The following is a 19,548-nucleotide window of genomic DNA, read 5'->3' on the forward strand; positions in this document are numbered from 1 at the left end:
TATTATACTCTGAACTCTCGCGGAAAATGTTGGCGTTATTGAAGTAGTTCAAAATTGTAAAATATTTATATCTGGACAATGTGGAATTTATACTAACAGTAATCGTTGTTATATTCTTTAATTAGGTCCAAACCTCGATGATAAAATAATTGTATTTAATAAATATTGTTTTATTTACTACGTCTTAAATGGTATTATCTAATTTAATATATTCACATTTTGAACCACTTAATACATTTTGTATAATTTAATATAGCTATGTATATATTGGCACATTAAGTTTTGTTATTGTTTTGTCTAATACTGATTTTATGGACCCTGTACACCTAGCAAGATAGATAAGCGTATTTTATTGACTATAATAAAGCATTCGATAAAGTAAGATGTGTACAATTAATAAATGTCCTGAAATAAAAAAGATAGACTACAATGGACGGCCGGAGTAATGACGTAGAAGTGTCAATTTTTATTGACATAGGTATGTCATGTCAGATTTTTCCAAACCTTTCCAAACAAACGTTGTTTAATAGTGTGGCAAACTTGTATTTTTTTATTATTTTTTCAGTTTTTACAGAGAATATTTCCGTTTTTTGCAATATGTAAGTATTGTTATAGTTACTACAACAATTTTACAAGGTTGTGTAAATAATAAAGCATGATGTTTTATATAAATAGCAATTAAAATATGTATGGGTGAAGTAAGGTTAGAATTTATTTGATTTTTAGAAATTTTAGATTTTATATTTTATTTTATTTCTTTTAGATTTTATACTAATTAAAAAGTCTTGAGATTTGGTAAAACCTTACTTTTCAACGTGTTTACAATCTTTGTTTGGAAAGCACCATAACACTGAATATAGCCGCAGTTGGCCGTGACGTCACACTCCGGCCGTCTATGACCTCAGGATCATATCGAATTTATACTATAAGCAGCAAGCAAAAGTACGTATTAACGAACAGCTTCCAGAGGAAATTGAAATTAGACGTAGGGTGAGACAGGGATGCGTATTGTCGCCAATTATTTTTAATGCCTACTCGGAGGAGATTTCGAAAAAAAAAAAAGTTCTTGAGCTCGTGAAGGTGAAACAGCTGGATAACAATAAATACAGGAATAATAACCGCGAGATAAGGAAAATGATAAAGCAAGCAAAAGAAAAACACTTTGAAGAGAAATGCAAAGAAATCGAGTACCTTCAAAAAAGATACGTTATATTTAATCTACACAAGAAAGTCAAAGAAATGGCAGGTCTAAGAAAACAGAATCTTACGGGTGCACTTCTGGATAGACACGGGATTACTGTAACACAGCCGGAAGAGAAAGTACAACGCTGGGCATAGTATATCGATTAACTGTTCGATGATGAAAGAGGAGGGCTGAAACACATAGTACGGTCATGTGTACGGTACAAGGCTATTCCATAATTTGGGTTTCGCAAAAGCCTGGGACGCGTGAAGATCTTTTTCACTTAATATACCAAAACAAAGGTGCCTAGACGTCAATCAAGATATGTATGCGTGTTTTGTTGACTACAATAAAGCATGCGATAAAGTTCGAGATGAAGAACTAACTGACCCAATTGAAGCTGGCAATGGGATAAGACAGGGAGATTCCCTGAGTCCTCTGTTGTTTAACCTGATCATGGACGAAATAATAAAAAAAGTAAGAACAAAAAAAGGATACCAAATGGGAGAAAAACAACTTAAAATAATCTGCTATGCAGATGACGCAATACTAATCTCTCAAAGTGAAGATAATTTACAACGTATGCTGCACGAATTTAATATAACCGCTAGAAAATTTAACATGTTAATTTCCCCAAAGAAGACTAAATGCATGGTTATAACAGGAGATCTAATAAGGTGTAAATTAGAGCTGGAGGGTCAAATAATAGAACAAGTCATGGAGTTTAAATATCTAGGCATCACACTATGCAGCTACGGAAAGCTCGAAACAGAAGTGGAAGATCAGGTGAATAAAGCAAACAGAGCCGCAGGTTGCCTGAATGAAACAATATGGAGAAATAAAAACATCGGAAAAGAAGTGAAAGGCAGAATTTACAAAACATTCATCAGACCAATAATGACATACGCGGCAGAAACACGACCTGATACAGAAAGGACAAAAAGAATGCTAGAAACAGCAGAGATGAAAACATTGCGAAAAATCGATGGTAAGACGCTGTAGGATAGAGCTAGAAGTGCAGATATACGAAGGAGATGCAAGGTGGACAACATTAATAACTGGGTGAAAAGCAGAAGAGTAGAATGGAACGACCACATAAGCCGAATGACAACAAATAGAGTAGTAAGGACGGCGAGAGACGGTTCCCCAATAGGAAGACGATCAGTGGGAAGACCACGAAAAAGATGGAATGACAACTTACTGGAGGCACATTGAAAAACAGACAGAGTAATGTCTATATAAAAAGAAGAAGAAGAAGATAAAGTTCGACATGAAAAATTAATGAATGTCCTGAAATCAAAGAAGATAGACTATAATGACCTCAGGATCATATCGAATTACTATAAGCAGCGAGTAAAAGTACCAAACAGTTGTCAGAAGAAATTGGAATTTGACGTGAGGTGAGACAGGGATACGTACTGTCGCCAATATTTTAAATGCCTACTCGGAAAAGATCTCGTAAAAAGCTCTTGAGGGTGGACACAGTGAAAACAGCTGGAATAAAGGTAAATGGAGTTCCCACTAACAGCATTAAATATGCGAATAATACTGTCATCTTATCCGAAAATAATGAAGACCATCAGAGAGTGGTGAACAGAATATGGAGTTGGAAAAGTATAGAAGTACTACATAGTATGGAAAAGAATACGGTCTAACAATGAACGTCAAGCAGATAAAATATATCAGAATATCGAAACTTAAAGCAATAACGAGTATCTTCTCATACAAGCAACCAATGTCGAATGCGTAGACCAAGACCAATATGCATATCTTGGAAAATGATCAACTCAACAAATTATTACCTTCAGATAACCTAAATCAGAATAGAAAAGATTAGAGCAAATTTCAACAAAATGAGAAGAATGCCCTACACAAGAGATTTGAAGTGGGAGCTAAAAGTTTAATTTGCTATGTGCTACGATTTCTTGACTTTGTTTTATAAAATGGAAGTTATAATTCAAATAGCTATGACTGACATCCGTCGCGGAGATATCACTTAAGAAGAAGAAAAATATTGTTAACCATTATCGGTGTCGGAAAGTTGGTCGAGAACACTTCGTCGACGGAAAATTAGTCGACAACATTTGGTCGACAAACAGTTGGTCGAATGCACAATTCATCGAATGGACAATTCGTCGACGAACATTTGATCGAATGAATTTTTCGTCGACAAAGACCCAAAGGCAATAATACATGGCGGAAACACGCCAATATATAAAGTTAGTTTGTATAAACCATATGTACCAATGTACCATATCAAAAAAATTATTTTAAAATGGATAAAGTGTGAAGGGAAGTTTATTCTCAGAATTCCTTTATTTTTTCATTGATATTGACTGATTATTGCAGTCGAAAACATTGTACGGAAATGCCTCGATTCCCTAACAATTTATTTACCTCAATATCTCGCATATTTCGTCTTGTCCGCAAGTGCCCCAAATTTGACTTGTCCGGAAATGCTCCGTTCGCAAGTGCGCCGACACCAAAAAGAAGAACGGTATAACATCACTAATTAAAATATCGGTTTATATTTGCTGTCTACTCTCCCAGCGCAGTCAATTTTTTCATTAAATTTAAAAATAATTAAGATTTAGAAAAAAAATTAATAAAACCCCAAAAAAAATAAATTCAGATATGTATAATACAATATTACAGTTAACAAAATAAAAACCAATAATCCGTCGTTTGTCACCATTAATCCCTTTATCCTAAAGATAAATAGTTTGTCGACGAAAAATCCATTCGATCAAATATTCGTCGACGAATTGTACATTCGATGAATTGTGCATTCGACCAACTGTTTGTCGACCAAATGTTGTCGACTAATTTTCCGTCGACGAAGTGGTCTCGACCAACTTTCCTAGAACCGTGTAATGTATTATTACGTTATGTATTAATAATTGTTTATATAGGTACATAATTTTTATCTTTATATAGCATGTTCTCTAGGTTTTTAATATTACAGTTATATGTATAATTACATAGATATTAGTAAAAAAGAACAAAACTATCACAGAAATATTTGGCGAGAACATTCGGTGTTCATCTAATCTGTTTTCTATAGACTGACTGCAAGAACATTGTAACAGTAAATGTATATACAAGTAGTAAAGAAACATGTTTTTGGCAAATATGAAATCAGTCGGTTTCATTTAAATTGGAATAAAATATTATCGGGCAGTCGAAGACATACAAGGAAGCACATTTGAAAACAATATAACATTGTAAATATAAAATCCATCTTAGCTTTGTAATGCTGATACTTAATATATCATCTATTTGCAGGCGCGGATACAGGGGGGGGGGTCAACGGGTCCATGGACCCCCCATTGTATTTAGTCTATTTTATTAGTAATTTTTTATTTTTTATTATTTATTATTTTTTTCTGTTAACTCTAAACTTTAAGCCATCAGTACAACACTAAATTACACGACAACCGCTTCCAAAGAATTGAAAGAAGCCATAAAATCTAATAAAACACCCTTCTCTGAAAATTAATCTGCAGGCGCATTTGTTTGGGTACCGGTGGAACCATAAACAACGGAAATATTTTTCTCAATTAAAAAAAATAACAAAAATTATATTTTAAAATGCAAATACATTACACTGGGTATAAACCTTATCTCATGAAAAGTCGCGTTTCAAATTTAGAATACAAAAAAGATATGAAAATTTGTATTTTACTAGGTAATCCATGCGTACCTACCCATTGATGGTAGAAAGGTTAATCGTTATGGTAAAGAACGACCAGTGAGATTAATAGTCGTGAATTGTCTATCAATCCTTTTGATACCGTAGGTATCTGGGATTATATAGTGTATTTTATCCTTAGAATAAGTGTGAGTCGTATGGCTAAATCCGGAAAATATAATAATCATTTGAGGTAAGTCTGGCCCCCCTATTAAGAATTTCTAGATCCGCGCCTATCTATGGGTTAGTTTTTTGTTTCTTTCTTTTTAGGCAGGAATTGTTCTAGTTCATTATAAGTTAAAATTTTTCTCTGACTAAAAGTCTCTTTCCCACTTTATAACGATATCTGTCAACAAGAGAACCGTACGCGCTTCGATACCAGCGCAACCCCACTAGAGCGCCAAGAGTGTATTTAAGAAGAGAGCGGAGCAAAGGTACTCTGTAATGAAGAGATGTTTTGCCGGGACTTCGCCGCCATGAGCGATAGCTGCCATCTCCCATCCGGAGTTGTTGGATGGGTAGCTGTGTGTCGGTGAAATTTTGATCAAAATCCTAGGTTTTGGCGTTCAAGAAATAATGGAAGAAATAATTGACTATAAAGACAATGAGTCATTTAAATAGTGAGACTGAGGTGAAAGAATCTGAAACTTGCGCGTTAAATACTTTTTGAAAGAAAAAACTTAGAAATTGTACCTATTTTGAAGGAGTAAAGAAGAGGATATATTTTTTTACCATTTACCAGCAAATTGTTTGTCATTGATAATCTGTAGTAGTTTTTAATAATAGTATACTATTAATATTTTCGTATTATCGTTTAGTAATATTCAACTATATTGTGTTTTTTTTTTTTTCATAAAGTTTGCTCTGCAAACCAATTAATGAAATCTGCAAGATGGATTTTATATTTGTAGTAATTTGGCAACCAATTTTAAATACTTTTCGAATGCTAGAGACAGCGGAAATCACTAAATTTAAGAATAGATATTAAGAGAGACGAGAGATGGTCAGTTGAAATGATGGAGATCCTAAGTCACCAGATTGACTAAAATATTTTTAATTTGTTCCCAAAATTTCACCGAGTCGATTTAAAATCGATTCTCATTTACAAAATGGTAGTTCTTTTCAAAGCTATTGTTGATAGATTCTTAAATATTACCATTTGTTTTGTTTCTGTACTTGTTATTTAAGCATAATGAATTCTTTTTTTTTTTGTCAATTTCGTAATAAACTAAAAATAAACACAAAGAAAATCGTGTTTTTTCGATGTTTTCGTTTTTTATTTTTCATTTCTGTAGAAGTTATTCAATTTTGATGAAACCTGGTGAAAATATACTTTAATATGTTTTAATTATCAAAATTTTCAAAAGTTTGTATGTGTATATAGCGTTAACAGGCCTTTTACGCCAATTGCTGGATGGATAATTTCCATCGTTTTCTGTTCTTAGCTATCTGCTTCCAATCTCTGATTCCCAACTCACTGACGTCTTCCATTACTGCATCTCTCCATTTCCTTCTTAGTCTTCCTCTCTTTTTTGCGCTCAGGTGCTCTCCAACCAATTTTCTTGACTTTTCTGCCCTCCTGCATTCTTTCTAGATGACCGAGCCATTCTAGTTTACGTTTTCTCACTATTTTTGATATTATTTTCAAAAGTTTAGAACAGAAAATTCAAAATTTTTCGAAATATTCGTGTTTTTTTTTCGAAAAAATCTTCATTTTTTCAAAGAAAAATTCCATGGTGAAATTATTTTTTAATAGTCACTCATGAAGCATTTATATATTTTCAAATATCCCATTTTCTCTCAGCTGATCTCTCTTTCTCTCACCTGCTCTTTCTTCACACATCTTGATTCTTATGGTGGATTCTAAGATTGCATTAGTAAGAGTGGTTCTGTCTCCTTTTGGAATTATTTCTGGGAACAAAGCTTTTGAGCAAAGTTTTTGTAAAAATGGAAGAAAGATAATTTAAAGAAGCATTTATTTAGTATCAACACTGATTTTTGCGTTTAAAATGGAAATACGAGTATTGATGTCTGATCTCGCAATAAATTTGAAAAGAACTTCAATGATTTTGAATTATTGTACAATACTTAAAAAAATATTCATAAGATTGTATGTCTCGCAAATGTTTATAAGGTGCATTATTTAAGGATATCAAATAATGTAATGTTTGATCTATTTCGTCCGAATTCGATTTACAGCGACAAATCGACTCGCAAATAGCCATAATTTTTTTTATTAAACTACACTGATTTAGGAAAATCTTTACAAGATCTGTCACGATCATCTTACGTATTTCACTTTATGAGAAAGTGAAAACGTACTAAAAATAAAATCAATTATTTAAAAAAACAACGCGAACGTTGTGTGCTCTAAAACTTTTTTTCTAGTATTTTTAGTGTCCACATAGATTTATCTACAGTCCACAATAGGCCTTATAAAGCTAGGGCAAACAGTTACATATATGTATCATTTGAAATTACTTTTTCATTAACATTTTTGAGAATGCCTCCCCATCTTTTTCTGTCTTGTACTTCATTCTAAGACACGATTTCTTTTAATTGACACTCAACCTGTTCTAAACATCTTGTTCTCTGTCTTCCTCTCTTACATATCAGCCTCCAACATAAAATCATATTTGGCATTCTTTCCGCTGCCACTCTTTGAGTATGCCTCAGCTACGTTATTATTATGTTTTGACATATATCGTATACTTCTCATATACTTATCATATCTGACTCTTTAGTCATCCCAAAAAACTTCTTATTCTCAGCATTATTGGGCACTCACGTATCGCATGCATATGTGGTAGTTACTCCTAGTACTATTCGGTATATTCTCAGAGATCTTTCCCTGAATAGCATATTCCTCTTCTAAAATAACTGCCACGTGAGTAAACTCGTTGTCGTTGTCAAATTCTAAACTTTATCATCTGTTTTTATCAAAATTTCAAATCAAAATTTACAGAGATGACTTGAGATGGAATCAGAGGTACTTAGATATTTTCCAATGTTTGGATCTAAAATATATGGTCGGACATATCAATTGTAGATTTCTATGCATATACCACTAAAATTTTTCACCTTTCTTTCATCTGTCCATAGGTCGCAGTTTCAAATCCGGCTCGAAGGACCAGGTATACTTTTTCACTTTATCTTCGTATTCTCAACGAATATTACATACAAAACTAAAATGCCAGTTAAATAGTTCTAGAAGAATTATCTCGTATATTGTTTTCATTTTTGCTTTTAATATGTCAATTAAAACAGCCTTTAAAACAATTAAGTGTTAGCCATTTATTTAAAGTTATTTTTTATTTTGATTTCCTATTTGGCTTTGTATTTTTTTTATAAATAATGACCTTATAAATATTTGCACTTTTTGTGTCACTACAGAAAAACGCCACATATTTACTAAAGCAGTATTTAATCGTAAGTCTGGCTTACTATCACACCATTAGTTTTTTTTCTCGTAGAGACGTAAAATATGATGTAGTTAGAAATACACAACCAAAGTAGTATAAAAAGAAGAAAATATATATTTAAAATTCAATAAATATTTTGAAAGTAGGAAGGACCTTTAACAATCGTTTTTTGAATGTTGAGTGTTAAGAGTGTTTGCTAGATACTGGAAATAAAGAACAGCTAGTAAAAAGTGAAAAGTATGACTGCCACGCTTTTCCAAATTCTAATAAATAATATTCCATTTTACTTATAGATATGTTTATTTATTAAACGTCTTGATATTGTAGCAGTCTGCAATTTACAAACAGTATACATTAGCATTCATATACATGTGTTTCGTTTTTGTTGTATTCGTTGACTTATTTGCTATAAATTTATTTTAATATTTCGAGTATGATGCTGTATGTGTATTGCCTTTTTAATAAGCAATAAGCTGCGCAAATGAAATCATAATCATTGTCAAATTTAAAGGTGTTTCTGGATTTATTTTTACCAGCATCAATGTTGTTTATGTAGCCTAGGCCCCGTACTCGACCTCTCATCCTCATTTAACCTCTATTATTCAACCAATTACCTTGGGATGCTGTTGGTATCCTTCATTATGTTGGTTTGAATATCCAGCATGATGTTGGTAACTGTATTGGTCATTATTTTGTTGAGATCGACCAATGGGCTGTATGTTTTGTTGTTGGTTGTCATTTCTCTCTTTTGAATCTCTCCTTTCCCTTGACCTCCATTTTTGTATCACCAATAAGATCTAAAACAGAAGTTGGCTTTGGATTGTTCAAATCCCTGTTGTATCTGTGCATGCCCAATGATGTTTCAATAGCTCCAATGTCTATTGCTCTATTGGTGCCAATGCTACCATATGCACTAGAAAACTGACCTATTTGAGGGCCCATTACACCCAAAACTGAATAAGTCTGATGGAAGGTTTGACGTCTCAGTGATAATGGAACTAAATCTATACGACTTAGAAGCAATATTCAATAAACGGATAACGAGTTTACAAGTTACAATGCTGTGAGAATTGCTATATGTGGAGTTTTCAAAAACAATGACTACTTTCTGGTATGAAAAACTACTGTTCAAATAAAGTAATACTTTGATAAGTATTATTGAACCCTACTCCATCGGAATGAACAGATAAAAGATGGTATAATTCTTTAAACGCTGTCATACAGATACAAATGATACTGGTCTCCAAAATTCAGCAGTGAGGAAGCACATGAGACAATGATGGCAAAAATTAACAATAGAAATAAAACATATATACTTCCCGTGTAAAGATAAGACCAAGATATAGGCACGTGTACCATATAATTGGTAAAATTCTAAGGAAAATACAGTATGTCACAAAAAAATATATAATGGCTCTGTAATTTGTGAGACTGGTTTAATTGTTGTATTACCATACCAAGCAAATATTTATAGCAGCAGTACATCAGATGAAGATAGAAATAGAATAGAATAAAATAGAGAAGCTTTTACTGGTATCTATATTATAGAAGAAGCTTAAAATTGTATTCACGTTGAAGTCAACTTGTTTTTATTAAAATCAAAATGTATTTATAACGATATCTAGTAAAATAGCTCTATCTGGTTTTGAATATATGTACATTTTTACAGATAACATAAATAAATTTTCTCGTAATGTTAATGATTATACAAGGTGCAATATTCAGTTCTTTCATTCCTTGGTTTTGACGTGAAATCAGCGATTGTCAATATTTTTTTGGGTTATGAATGCGTGGAAATTAACGCAAAACATTATATTTTGTGTCAGATAGTACCGTAATTGAATTTGTCAGTAAAAGTCGGGATTTATCATATTTTATAAACGGGACAATCACATTACTTAATATAAATATATATGAGAATGAAGGAATTCACCAAAAGCTTTGCCACCGCCTTGATGGTCAAAATCACAATTCATTAAACTCTTTCCTACATATTTCATAAGTAGACTGGTCAACGAATATCTATTGAAATTTCCCACTTCAATTAGGTAAAATCGTTGACCTGTATGCTTATGAATTTGTATCTACCCAGATCTCTGACGGGGCAGGATTATGTCGAAACATGTAAGAACCTATTGATCTTCTTCTTACGGTACCTTATTCTTAAGTACGGATATTTAATTTGCCCATTTAATTATATTTGCAGCCGCCCTGAATAGTTCTATGGAGGTCATATTCGTCCATTGTCGTAAGTTTTTAAGCCAAGAGATGCGTCTTCTTCCTGGTCCCCTTTTGCTATTGATTTCGCCTTCGATTATAAGTTGGAGTAGTTCATGATTTTGATTTCTTAGGATATGTCCAAAATATTGTATTTTCCGTTCTCTTATTATAAGCATAAGCTCACTTTCCTTGTTCATCCTCCGCAAAACTTCCGCATTTGTCGTATGGCTCATGTAGGATATTCTGAGCATTTTACGGTAGCACCAGAGTTCGAATGCTTGGATTCTTTTGTGTTGCTTCTGTCATTGTCCAGGCTTCGACATTATAGAGCAAGGTGGAGAACACATAGCATTTAAGTAATCTAGTTCTCAATGAGATATCCAGCTGCCCGTTACATAGAACTTTTTGCATTTTGTAAAACACTGTAGGTACGTGCCTTTCCAGACGTGTTGTTATCTCTAGCGAGTAGTTCCAAGTTTCATCAAGTTTACTTCCAAGGTACGTTATTCTTGTTATTCTTTCCAGATCTGTTTCGTCGACATTGACCTTCACCCTTCTGTTTTGGTGCTTGATGATGATCATCGCTTTGTCTTCTTTGTATTCAATTTCATTCCAACTTATCTACAGGTTGTTGTTACTCGGTCCATTAGGGTTGCAGTGCTTCAGCATTATCTGCCAAAATTACCGTGTCATCAGTGTATCGCAGGTTATTTACACATAGCCCGCTTATTATTATACCATCCGAGGTGTCTTCCAAAGCTTTCTTAAATATATTTTCAGAGTTAACGTTGAACAGCAAATAATTGTCAAATTTGGCAAAGCTTTTGTCGAAATATGTTTTGCAATTATTGTATAGATGCCAAGGATTGAAAGAGTACTAAATAGACCCGTACTGGCATTCGCACCATAAATATTAAGGCGTGTTTCTGTAGGATATAAATTTAGAGGCTTCTGATTTATTTCCTAAATTCGGGTCAACGGCTTCGCTTGTCGATGATATACCAACCACTATTGCATGGTTAGTACCAATCACTAGCTAGATCAATTTAATCGATTTTAATTCAGTTATTTTATCACATTGATTAGCATAGGCTGATAGCCCGTTTAGGCGATCAAATCGAAGCCCTGTGATTTGGAAATATTGCTGGTGGGGGCAAAATTGACCCCTGGGGAAGGTGGAGCTCATGCATCGGCAGAACGGGAAGAAGATGTCTGATTTGTGTCGGTGATCTCCGGACTGTAAACCTAGTAACAAAAAGTATTAATTACTACAATGAGATCTTGCTATGCATGAATTTCTTTACAAACTTGATAAAACTTTACATTTTAGAAAATTTATAACAATCTAAGAAATAAAATCTCTGTGTAATTTTCGACAGAATGTGTTACGGGTCTAACATATTCCTTTATTAATAATACAGAGTAGGCCTATCTACTATATTTCTTTGCATTATTTACACTATATTTATGGCGCCAAATCTAGGCGTCATTAAATCTAAGTTATCGGTATAAAAAAAATTTGAACTTAATCTTTTCTGTACACACCTGAATTTTTTATTATTCTATTTTCACTAAAAGGTTTTTTCTCATAGCCGGTCATAAAATATTTAATTGCTTTTGAATTTACAAAACTATAATGTCATAAAAGATCGTATAAAGACTCCACTCGCTTAAAATCTCGCGAAAATAATTAATTGGCAGTCTAAAATATTTCTTCAACATCGAACTACACCTTGCTTTGACAAAAATGAATTGATCGGCACCTTTTATAATTAACCAATATATAAGTTTTGGTTCTCGTCTTATCATGGAGGAAAGGAACATCCACAACAGAGTGAATGATATGATTTTTATCTTCGTTGATAGGTTTTCTTAGTTTTTTATATTTGTATTTAATGCCTAAGCATTTGTGTTGTTATTTAAAGAAAAATTTTTTTTGAATTACCTATGTCTCGTATTAGTTGGTATACATCCACATGGACAAGAACACACAGAGGTATCATCAATATCTAAGGACGTGGTTTCTGTACAATGATGTCCTAATTGACCACTTAATATGGAACCGTTAGCTGTTATTACGTCTCCTTCTAACCTAACTGCTCCCGCTAATGCCTGTAAAAGAATAAAAAAATAGTGTTAATAAAAAAAATGGCTTCACTCTTCTTGCAAAGCCTATTTGATAACAAGTAAACCTAAAAACACATGTCAGGGCATGGCAAGAGACTCGAATCGAATCAAAACGAAACCGTCTATTTTTATCTGATTTCACGCTTTACTAGGCTGCAGAGTACAAAATGGTGGTGATTAAGACGGGTAAACTGTTGATGTTTTAGTGGAATAAATTCCCAGCATCGCTCGATGATATGAATATGCATCAGGTTCACAGTTTACTTTAATCGTTATCGACACTAACTTCATCTTACTTCATCTTAATTACTTACTTCATCTTAATTCAGTCTTCTTGCAAAGCCTCTTTGATAACGGGTAAACCTAGAAACACGTGCCAGGGTAAGACACTCTAATTGAATAAAAAAGAAGCCGTCTATTTTTATTTAAAAAAATAGTTCGGCATTCTTTATTTGCCACTTCTTCGTATATTTCTTATATATTATAAAGATTATTGAACGGATTTCAAACGGATTCAAATTTCAGAATGTTTTCGGTTTTATCAAACAGTCATCAGCGAACACTTAGATAGTCATGGCATCAGTGTTACTAGTTAAATGTTATTAGTTATTAATTATGTTATGCAAGTTATGTTATTAGTTAAAAAGCCAAATTGATTTTGTGATAAAATGTTGTTTTCAACGAGGAAGGGCATAAGTCGAGTCTCTCAATAATTTTGTAGAGTAACGGTAGTAAGGCAATAGATCTATAGTTGCAGACATTAGATTTTTAACCACCATTATGAAGAGGAGTAATAATGGCTGTCTTTTGGCACTCTAGAAATTTACGTTTCTCAAAAGAATCATTAATAAGTGAGAGGAGGAGCTCGAACACATTTTCTGTTAGATTTGAGAAAATTTTTATGGATAGTCCGTCAGTACAACAGGAAGATTTGCTTTTTGATACTATTGATTTTTTGGATCAGTTCAGATTTATCAACTGGTCTTATAAAGAATGAATTCGAGACCTTTTTTGAATTAGGGAGATACGAAATGGGATCATATTGTGGCAAAATAGTTGATGTTATGTTTTCGTTCACATTAATGAAGTATTCATTTATAGTTTCAGGGTTTGAAAGGGAAAATGTTTGTGCTGTAAGAGTTTTATTTCGAATATCGTGTATTACGGGCCAAGTTTCTTTTGCAACACTTTTACTTTTGTACTTGGTGATATATTCAGTGACAGAGACGTTGGTAGAAAATTTCTTGATATACAGTAGTGAACGCATATCCTTGACTGATTTAGTAGTCCAAGGTTTGCGATGTTTTGGCTTAATTGTAATTAAAGGAAATGCCTTACTGAAGATACAGGCAAGTTTATCTAAAAAAAAATCACTGAAAATTATAGTCCACATGCATAAAAAGAGTCGGGTTTACTGAAGATGTTAAACTACGTATATGTATTCACTGATGATAATCTGATAAGACCGAAAACGTTCTGAAATTTTAATCCGTTTGTAAAATTTATTATAAAAATTCACAAGGAAAAAGTTTTCCTGTAGTTGGCTGTATACCCTGAAATACCAAAAACTGTAAAATCCTGTATAAAAGGTGTATTTAAAATCCCTTAAAAGGGCCACATCAAAATCACATAACTAGTTTTCGACTGGTTTACCAGTCATCATCAGTGCTTACGTGCAATGTACATGCTAACCACCAAGATATTACTTAACAAAAATATGTGGGTATATATATATAGTCATACTTGCCGTCATGCTTTCAACATGTAAACAAGTCAAATCCACAACTCAGATGTTACCTAGGGCAGATTAGCTAAATATTTTAAACATCTACACTTATTGTAGCATTTTAAACCAATGTTTCCTTGACGGACTATTTTTACTGGGCTTTGACGCACATATTTTTGTTAAATAATATCTTGGTGGTTAGCATGTAAATGTACATTGCACGTAAGCACTGATGATGACTGGTAAACCAGTCGAAAACTAGTTATGTGATTTTGATGTGGCCCTTTTGAGGGATTTTAAATATACCTTTTATACAGGATTTTACTGTTTTATATAAAAATAATTTTTTAAATATTTTACACTAGAAGTTTTTCGCTTCACTGTAATTTTTAAAATACTATGGTTCACAGTCAACCATTTAGATTTTCCCCCTTTTATGAATACTTAAATAAATTAATATAACAATTACATCAAAACCTGATTCAATGGAAAAGAGACTCGAAAAAAAAGGTGATATTGTTAATGATGATGAGTTTACATTAACGAACTATCCAAATGAATTTGATGTATTATTATTATTATCAATAAATATAATTAATCCTATCTATACGAAATTTTATATTATGTCAATACTTGCCTGCATCGCTTGTGCTTCGTCTCGTCTCTCATCCTCCGTATTCATAGTAACAAATCGAAGAACCAGTAAATTCAACGAAGCTGCTACTATTGCTAATCCGAATAGGATGAAAATTAGTGCAAACATAACATACTCGGGCTTTTGACTGAGCGCGTTATCTTTTTGAAGTGCTACCTATAAACAAAATAGAAAAAATTTAGAACGTATGTTATATAAACAGATACAGAGAAAAAAAGTATAGTTTGTATTACACAATTGGCGAAAGATTCCTACTAACATTATCTTTCCACTTAATAGACAGAGATCAAAATCATATTTTATCCCAGTCTCACCTGCAACGCTCACAATGAAGCGTTATACCGAGCGATAAACTTGATTGTTTCCTGATGAACAGTATTGCCAAGGAAAGGCAAGGAACAGGTTGCCCAGGAAAGCAAAAATCAGCAAATCTAATATTAAAAAACAGCAGAAAACAGTAAAATAGTAATTTCACATCAAATCTTCTCTCCGATATAATATTCATAGTATTGATAAATAATTTTATACAACTATACAGATATATCAGTTTTTTACCATGTCGCAAAATATTGGAAATATCTATGAACCATCTCTATTCTTCATTTGAAAAATAATTTCCAAAATTTGTGAATTTTTTGGATTTCCTTATTAAAAGGGAAGTCCGTCATATTATTGCAGAGGCAGAGAAAATATTTTTATTTTCGAATGATGGACTACGAGGATGATGGAATTTGACTACGATTCACAAATAATTAAGGAAGTTTTTGATGATTTAGGAGACATGGAAGACGATGGATGGTCAATGTATAATCATCCAGATGCAGATCGAATAATCGACGAGATTGTAGAGAAAACGCAACACAACTAATCCAAGGAAACATCCCAGATGACACTATTGAAAACAAACATGAAAACATAGATGAAGACGATAACGCAACAAGACGTACAGCAGTAGAAAACCCAGTTCTTGACATACCTATTTCAGAAAAACCACTTAACGTCTACAATAACCAAATTATAGTCAAAATTGTCAACTACAATCCTACTGACTGCGCCAATTATAAATATTCTTTGGAAAAACAATTTTTCAAAGAACATTCATAATTCATGGCACTCCACGTTACGTTGGATTAAAGCTTTAGAGAATATTTTATAGTGTTTACTTACCATATCACCAAATCCAATAGTTGTGAGTGTGATGAAGCAATAGTAAACTGAATCGAAGTAACTCCACCCTTCGTATCTGGAAAAGGCAGCAGCACCTCCGGCTATGGTTAACGAACTTAAAAAAGTAACTACGCAGATCAAGTCTAATTCTGACGCAGTAGTTTGTCGACAATGAAGGGAAGACTTTACGGATCGTATAATAACACTAAAATCAAACAAAAGCCATAAATCTAACAATAAAACACTAAAAACTTTTGTTTTTATTCAGAATACAGAGTGACGTATACAAACTGACAAGTAAACTTAGATCGGTCAAACTGGCAGAACCTTTGACAAAAGCATAGCATTCAACGAAACGAAAAGAACAGATTCTACGTGCATACTTCACCTTCTAGATCATAATCATTCCTTTTGAACAGTATCAAATTCTTTATATTCAAAATAAATCCATTAAGCTATCTTTATTAGAATCTATGGAAATTAATAAATTAAAAAATACAGGTATAATTCTGAATAACCAACTTGAGACAAACAGCTCTCCACTCCTCAGCCTATGCAGTTAGGCAGTGAAACTCAACCTGCGGCCCGCGGGCCGCATGCGGCCCTCTAGCGTTTTTTATGCGTCCCGAAGGCTAACTACTAAAAGGCCCTGTGATCAAAGTATTTGTCAAATTTCACGCGTTTTTCAAATTATTTGATCGTGTGCCGAGGTGTTCGAGGGTTTGGGCGTAAGGCAGACAATTTAATGACTTTAATTTCAAGAACTCTGATTAAAAAGCAAGGTATTATTAACTTTTAATAATAAATTATTAAAGTTAATAAACAAATACTTATTTTAAAAATAATCAATCACAAGAAAAATTGAGGTGCGGATTAACAAAAAAAAAATAAATAATTGTGACCTTGAAACAACACCCTGTATATTAAAATTTTCAAAATTCGTCTGCACATTTGAAAAGAGCACAAAAAACCAAGTTAATTGGTCGCTTCAATTTTTTGCGCAGATTTAATGACATATAATTCATATAATATTGAAATTTTTGTTTTGAAAGTTCGAGTTCTTAAAAGTTTCGATATATGTAATTTCAAAATTAAAGTCACTGAATTGTCTGCGCAAAAAATGGAAGCTCCTTTAAACCTCCTTTCAAATGTGCAAACGGGTTTTAGAAATTTCAATATACAGGATGTTATTTCAAGGTCACAATGGATTTATAATTTTGTTTAATCTGGACCTGGATTTTTCTTATGACTAGTAGTTGGGCGGTTTGGGTTCTAAATGTGACATGTTTACCAAATATCAAAAAAATATACAAGTGGTTCTAAAGTTATGGGTCCACAAAGAAATGAGCAAAATCGATAAAACACCCTGTAACTCGGTTATAAAGTCGGTGGAGCAATAAATTTAGTATATCTGGAACCGCTTCATTTACCTCTATTCACCATTCAAGTATTTCTGTTTCCCAATGAAACACCCTGTATACTACTTCATCTTGATTGCGGCCCTCAAGCTGTGGCAATAGCTACTATATAGCCCAGGAAAGAAATAGGTTGACTATCGTTGAGTTAGAGACTTTAAAGTGTAGACGCATATTATAAACACATCACTTGAGAAAAGCACTCTGCCGAAACAGCTGCAGTGACATTAAGTTATAATACATTTTGTAGAAATATTAAAAACAAAAGTTAATAGTGTTTTGTTAGATAAAATGGAGATAATTTTTTTAAGGAAGGTACAAATAACCTAAAAAATCAGGTTATGAGAATTTTTCCAAAATTTTCAAACCTAGGTATTTTCTTTTTAATTTTTGAGGACGATTTTCAGGAGTGAAAATCAAAACGTCAGACAATAGTTTATTTAAGAAAGGTAATTTTCATTACACCACCAATTGTGGCTCAATCCCATAAACATAATAAGTACTAGATAAAATAAGTTTCCATCAAGTAACGGTCGAATCCATCAATTTATTAAAAACCATAAAGACCATTAACTACTACTATTAAGATAATAGAATGTCTGTTTTTTCTTCAAGTGTCTATAAATACATTAATTTAAGTAGACTATGGTTAATAAACTTAAATTATATCTATTAAACTTGCTATAAAAATGTCTAATTCTTTCTCTTGACCTAGACTGTCTAAAAAATGGGCATTATTGTAAATAGTGCATTAAAATGAGAGGTTTGACAAATTTTTACTTAAATACTAGATAGGTCAGAAAACTGAAAATAAATATGTATTTTTAAAAATAATAGTTTAATTGTTTTCCAAACCAATAGACTAGATGAACAAGATGAAAATTTTATGAAATTAAGGTGATACAGTAGCGATCAACAGGTAGCAAAAACGCGTTCCAAGATTGCGGCTGTAATTTTAAATATTTTTTCGAGATATTTGGCACACGTATTCGTAATATAATAAAGAATGGCGGTACAGAACCCAATTTGAAAAATATATTAATATGTGGAAATTACTCTGTAATTAAATACAATATTAAAAAACGAGCCTGTACCGCCATTAAGAAGAACAAAAAAATACACTTTCTTCAAATAAACTTTTTTATCCGATGCTTAGATTTTGTGTCATTTTGGAACTACTAAAATTTTTTATTTCATTAGTAGTTCCAAAATGACACCAAATCTAGGTATCAGATAAAAAAGTTTATTTGAAGAAAGTGTATTTTTTTGTTCTTCTTAATGGCGGTACAGGCTCGTTTTTTAATATTGTATTTAATTACAGAGTAATTTCCACATATTAATATATTTTTCAAATTGGGCTCTGTACCGCCATTCTTTATTATATTACGAATACGTGTGCCAAATATCTCGAAAAAATATTCAAAATTACAGCCGCAATCTTGGAACGCGTTTTCGCTACCTGTTGAACGCTACTGTTTCCTCTTAATTCAAACAGCTACATTTAGTGGTACTAGCACCAAACACATTCCATGGTCATATTCCCTAGTCAAAGGAATGAGTTATCAAATCGAAATCAGACATATAATGAAGGAAACGAGAAAAGTAAGATTATGACAGCTGTCTAGAAATAAAGACAGAAAAGATGTCGAACGAGAAAAATGAGAAAAATATCAAAAAAAATATCAAGAAAAAAATGATTATTCTCCATATTTTTTTTGTGTTCCGCAGAAGTCGCTTTCCATCTGTTTCGAGAAGCTCTGCTAGTGTTCCCTTTTTATTTTTCTGACTGAAGTATTCGTTTCTTTTCCGATTTGTTTATAGTGGTTGTATGCCTGTTGTGTTTGTTTTGTTCTGTATTCTAAAAAGGTTTTCTTCTTTTCTTCACATTTTATCTTCACTTCCTCACGAAGCCATGGGGTATTCTCTTTTGATATATTAGTAT

At 32.6% G+C, this 19,548-nt stretch overlaps 1 protein-coding gene across 1 annotated transcript in view; it reads right to left on the minus strand.

Moving 5' to 3' along the window:
• LOC114344277 (two pore potassium channel protein sup-9) overlaps positions 1–19,548 on the minus strand; it is a 166,045-nt gene that overhangs the window by 122,406 nt on the left and 24,091 nt on the right. Inside the window, exons 4-7 of the mRNA XM_050655385.1 lie at positions 16,192–16,396; positions 15,007–15,180; positions 12,462–12,628; positions 4,887–11,761 (exon numbers count right to left, since the gene is read on the minus strand). Coding sequence (XP_050511342.1) covers positions 11,629–11,761; positions 12,462–12,628; positions 15,007–15,180; positions 16,192–16,396 — 679 coding nt within the window. The 3' untranslated portion in view covers positions 4,887–11,628. The remainder of the gene's footprint in view (positions 1–4,886; positions 11,762–12,461; positions 12,629–15,006; positions 15,181–16,191; positions 16,397–19,548) is intronic.

The sequence above is a fragment of the Diabrotica virgifera genome, chromosome 7, assembly GCF_917563875.1.
Source record: "Diabrotica virgifera virgifera chromosome 7, PGI_DIABVI_V3a".
Classification (NCBI taxonomy): Eukaryota; Metazoa; Arthropoda; class Insecta; order Coleoptera; family Chrysomelidae; genus Diabrotica; species Diabrotica virgifera.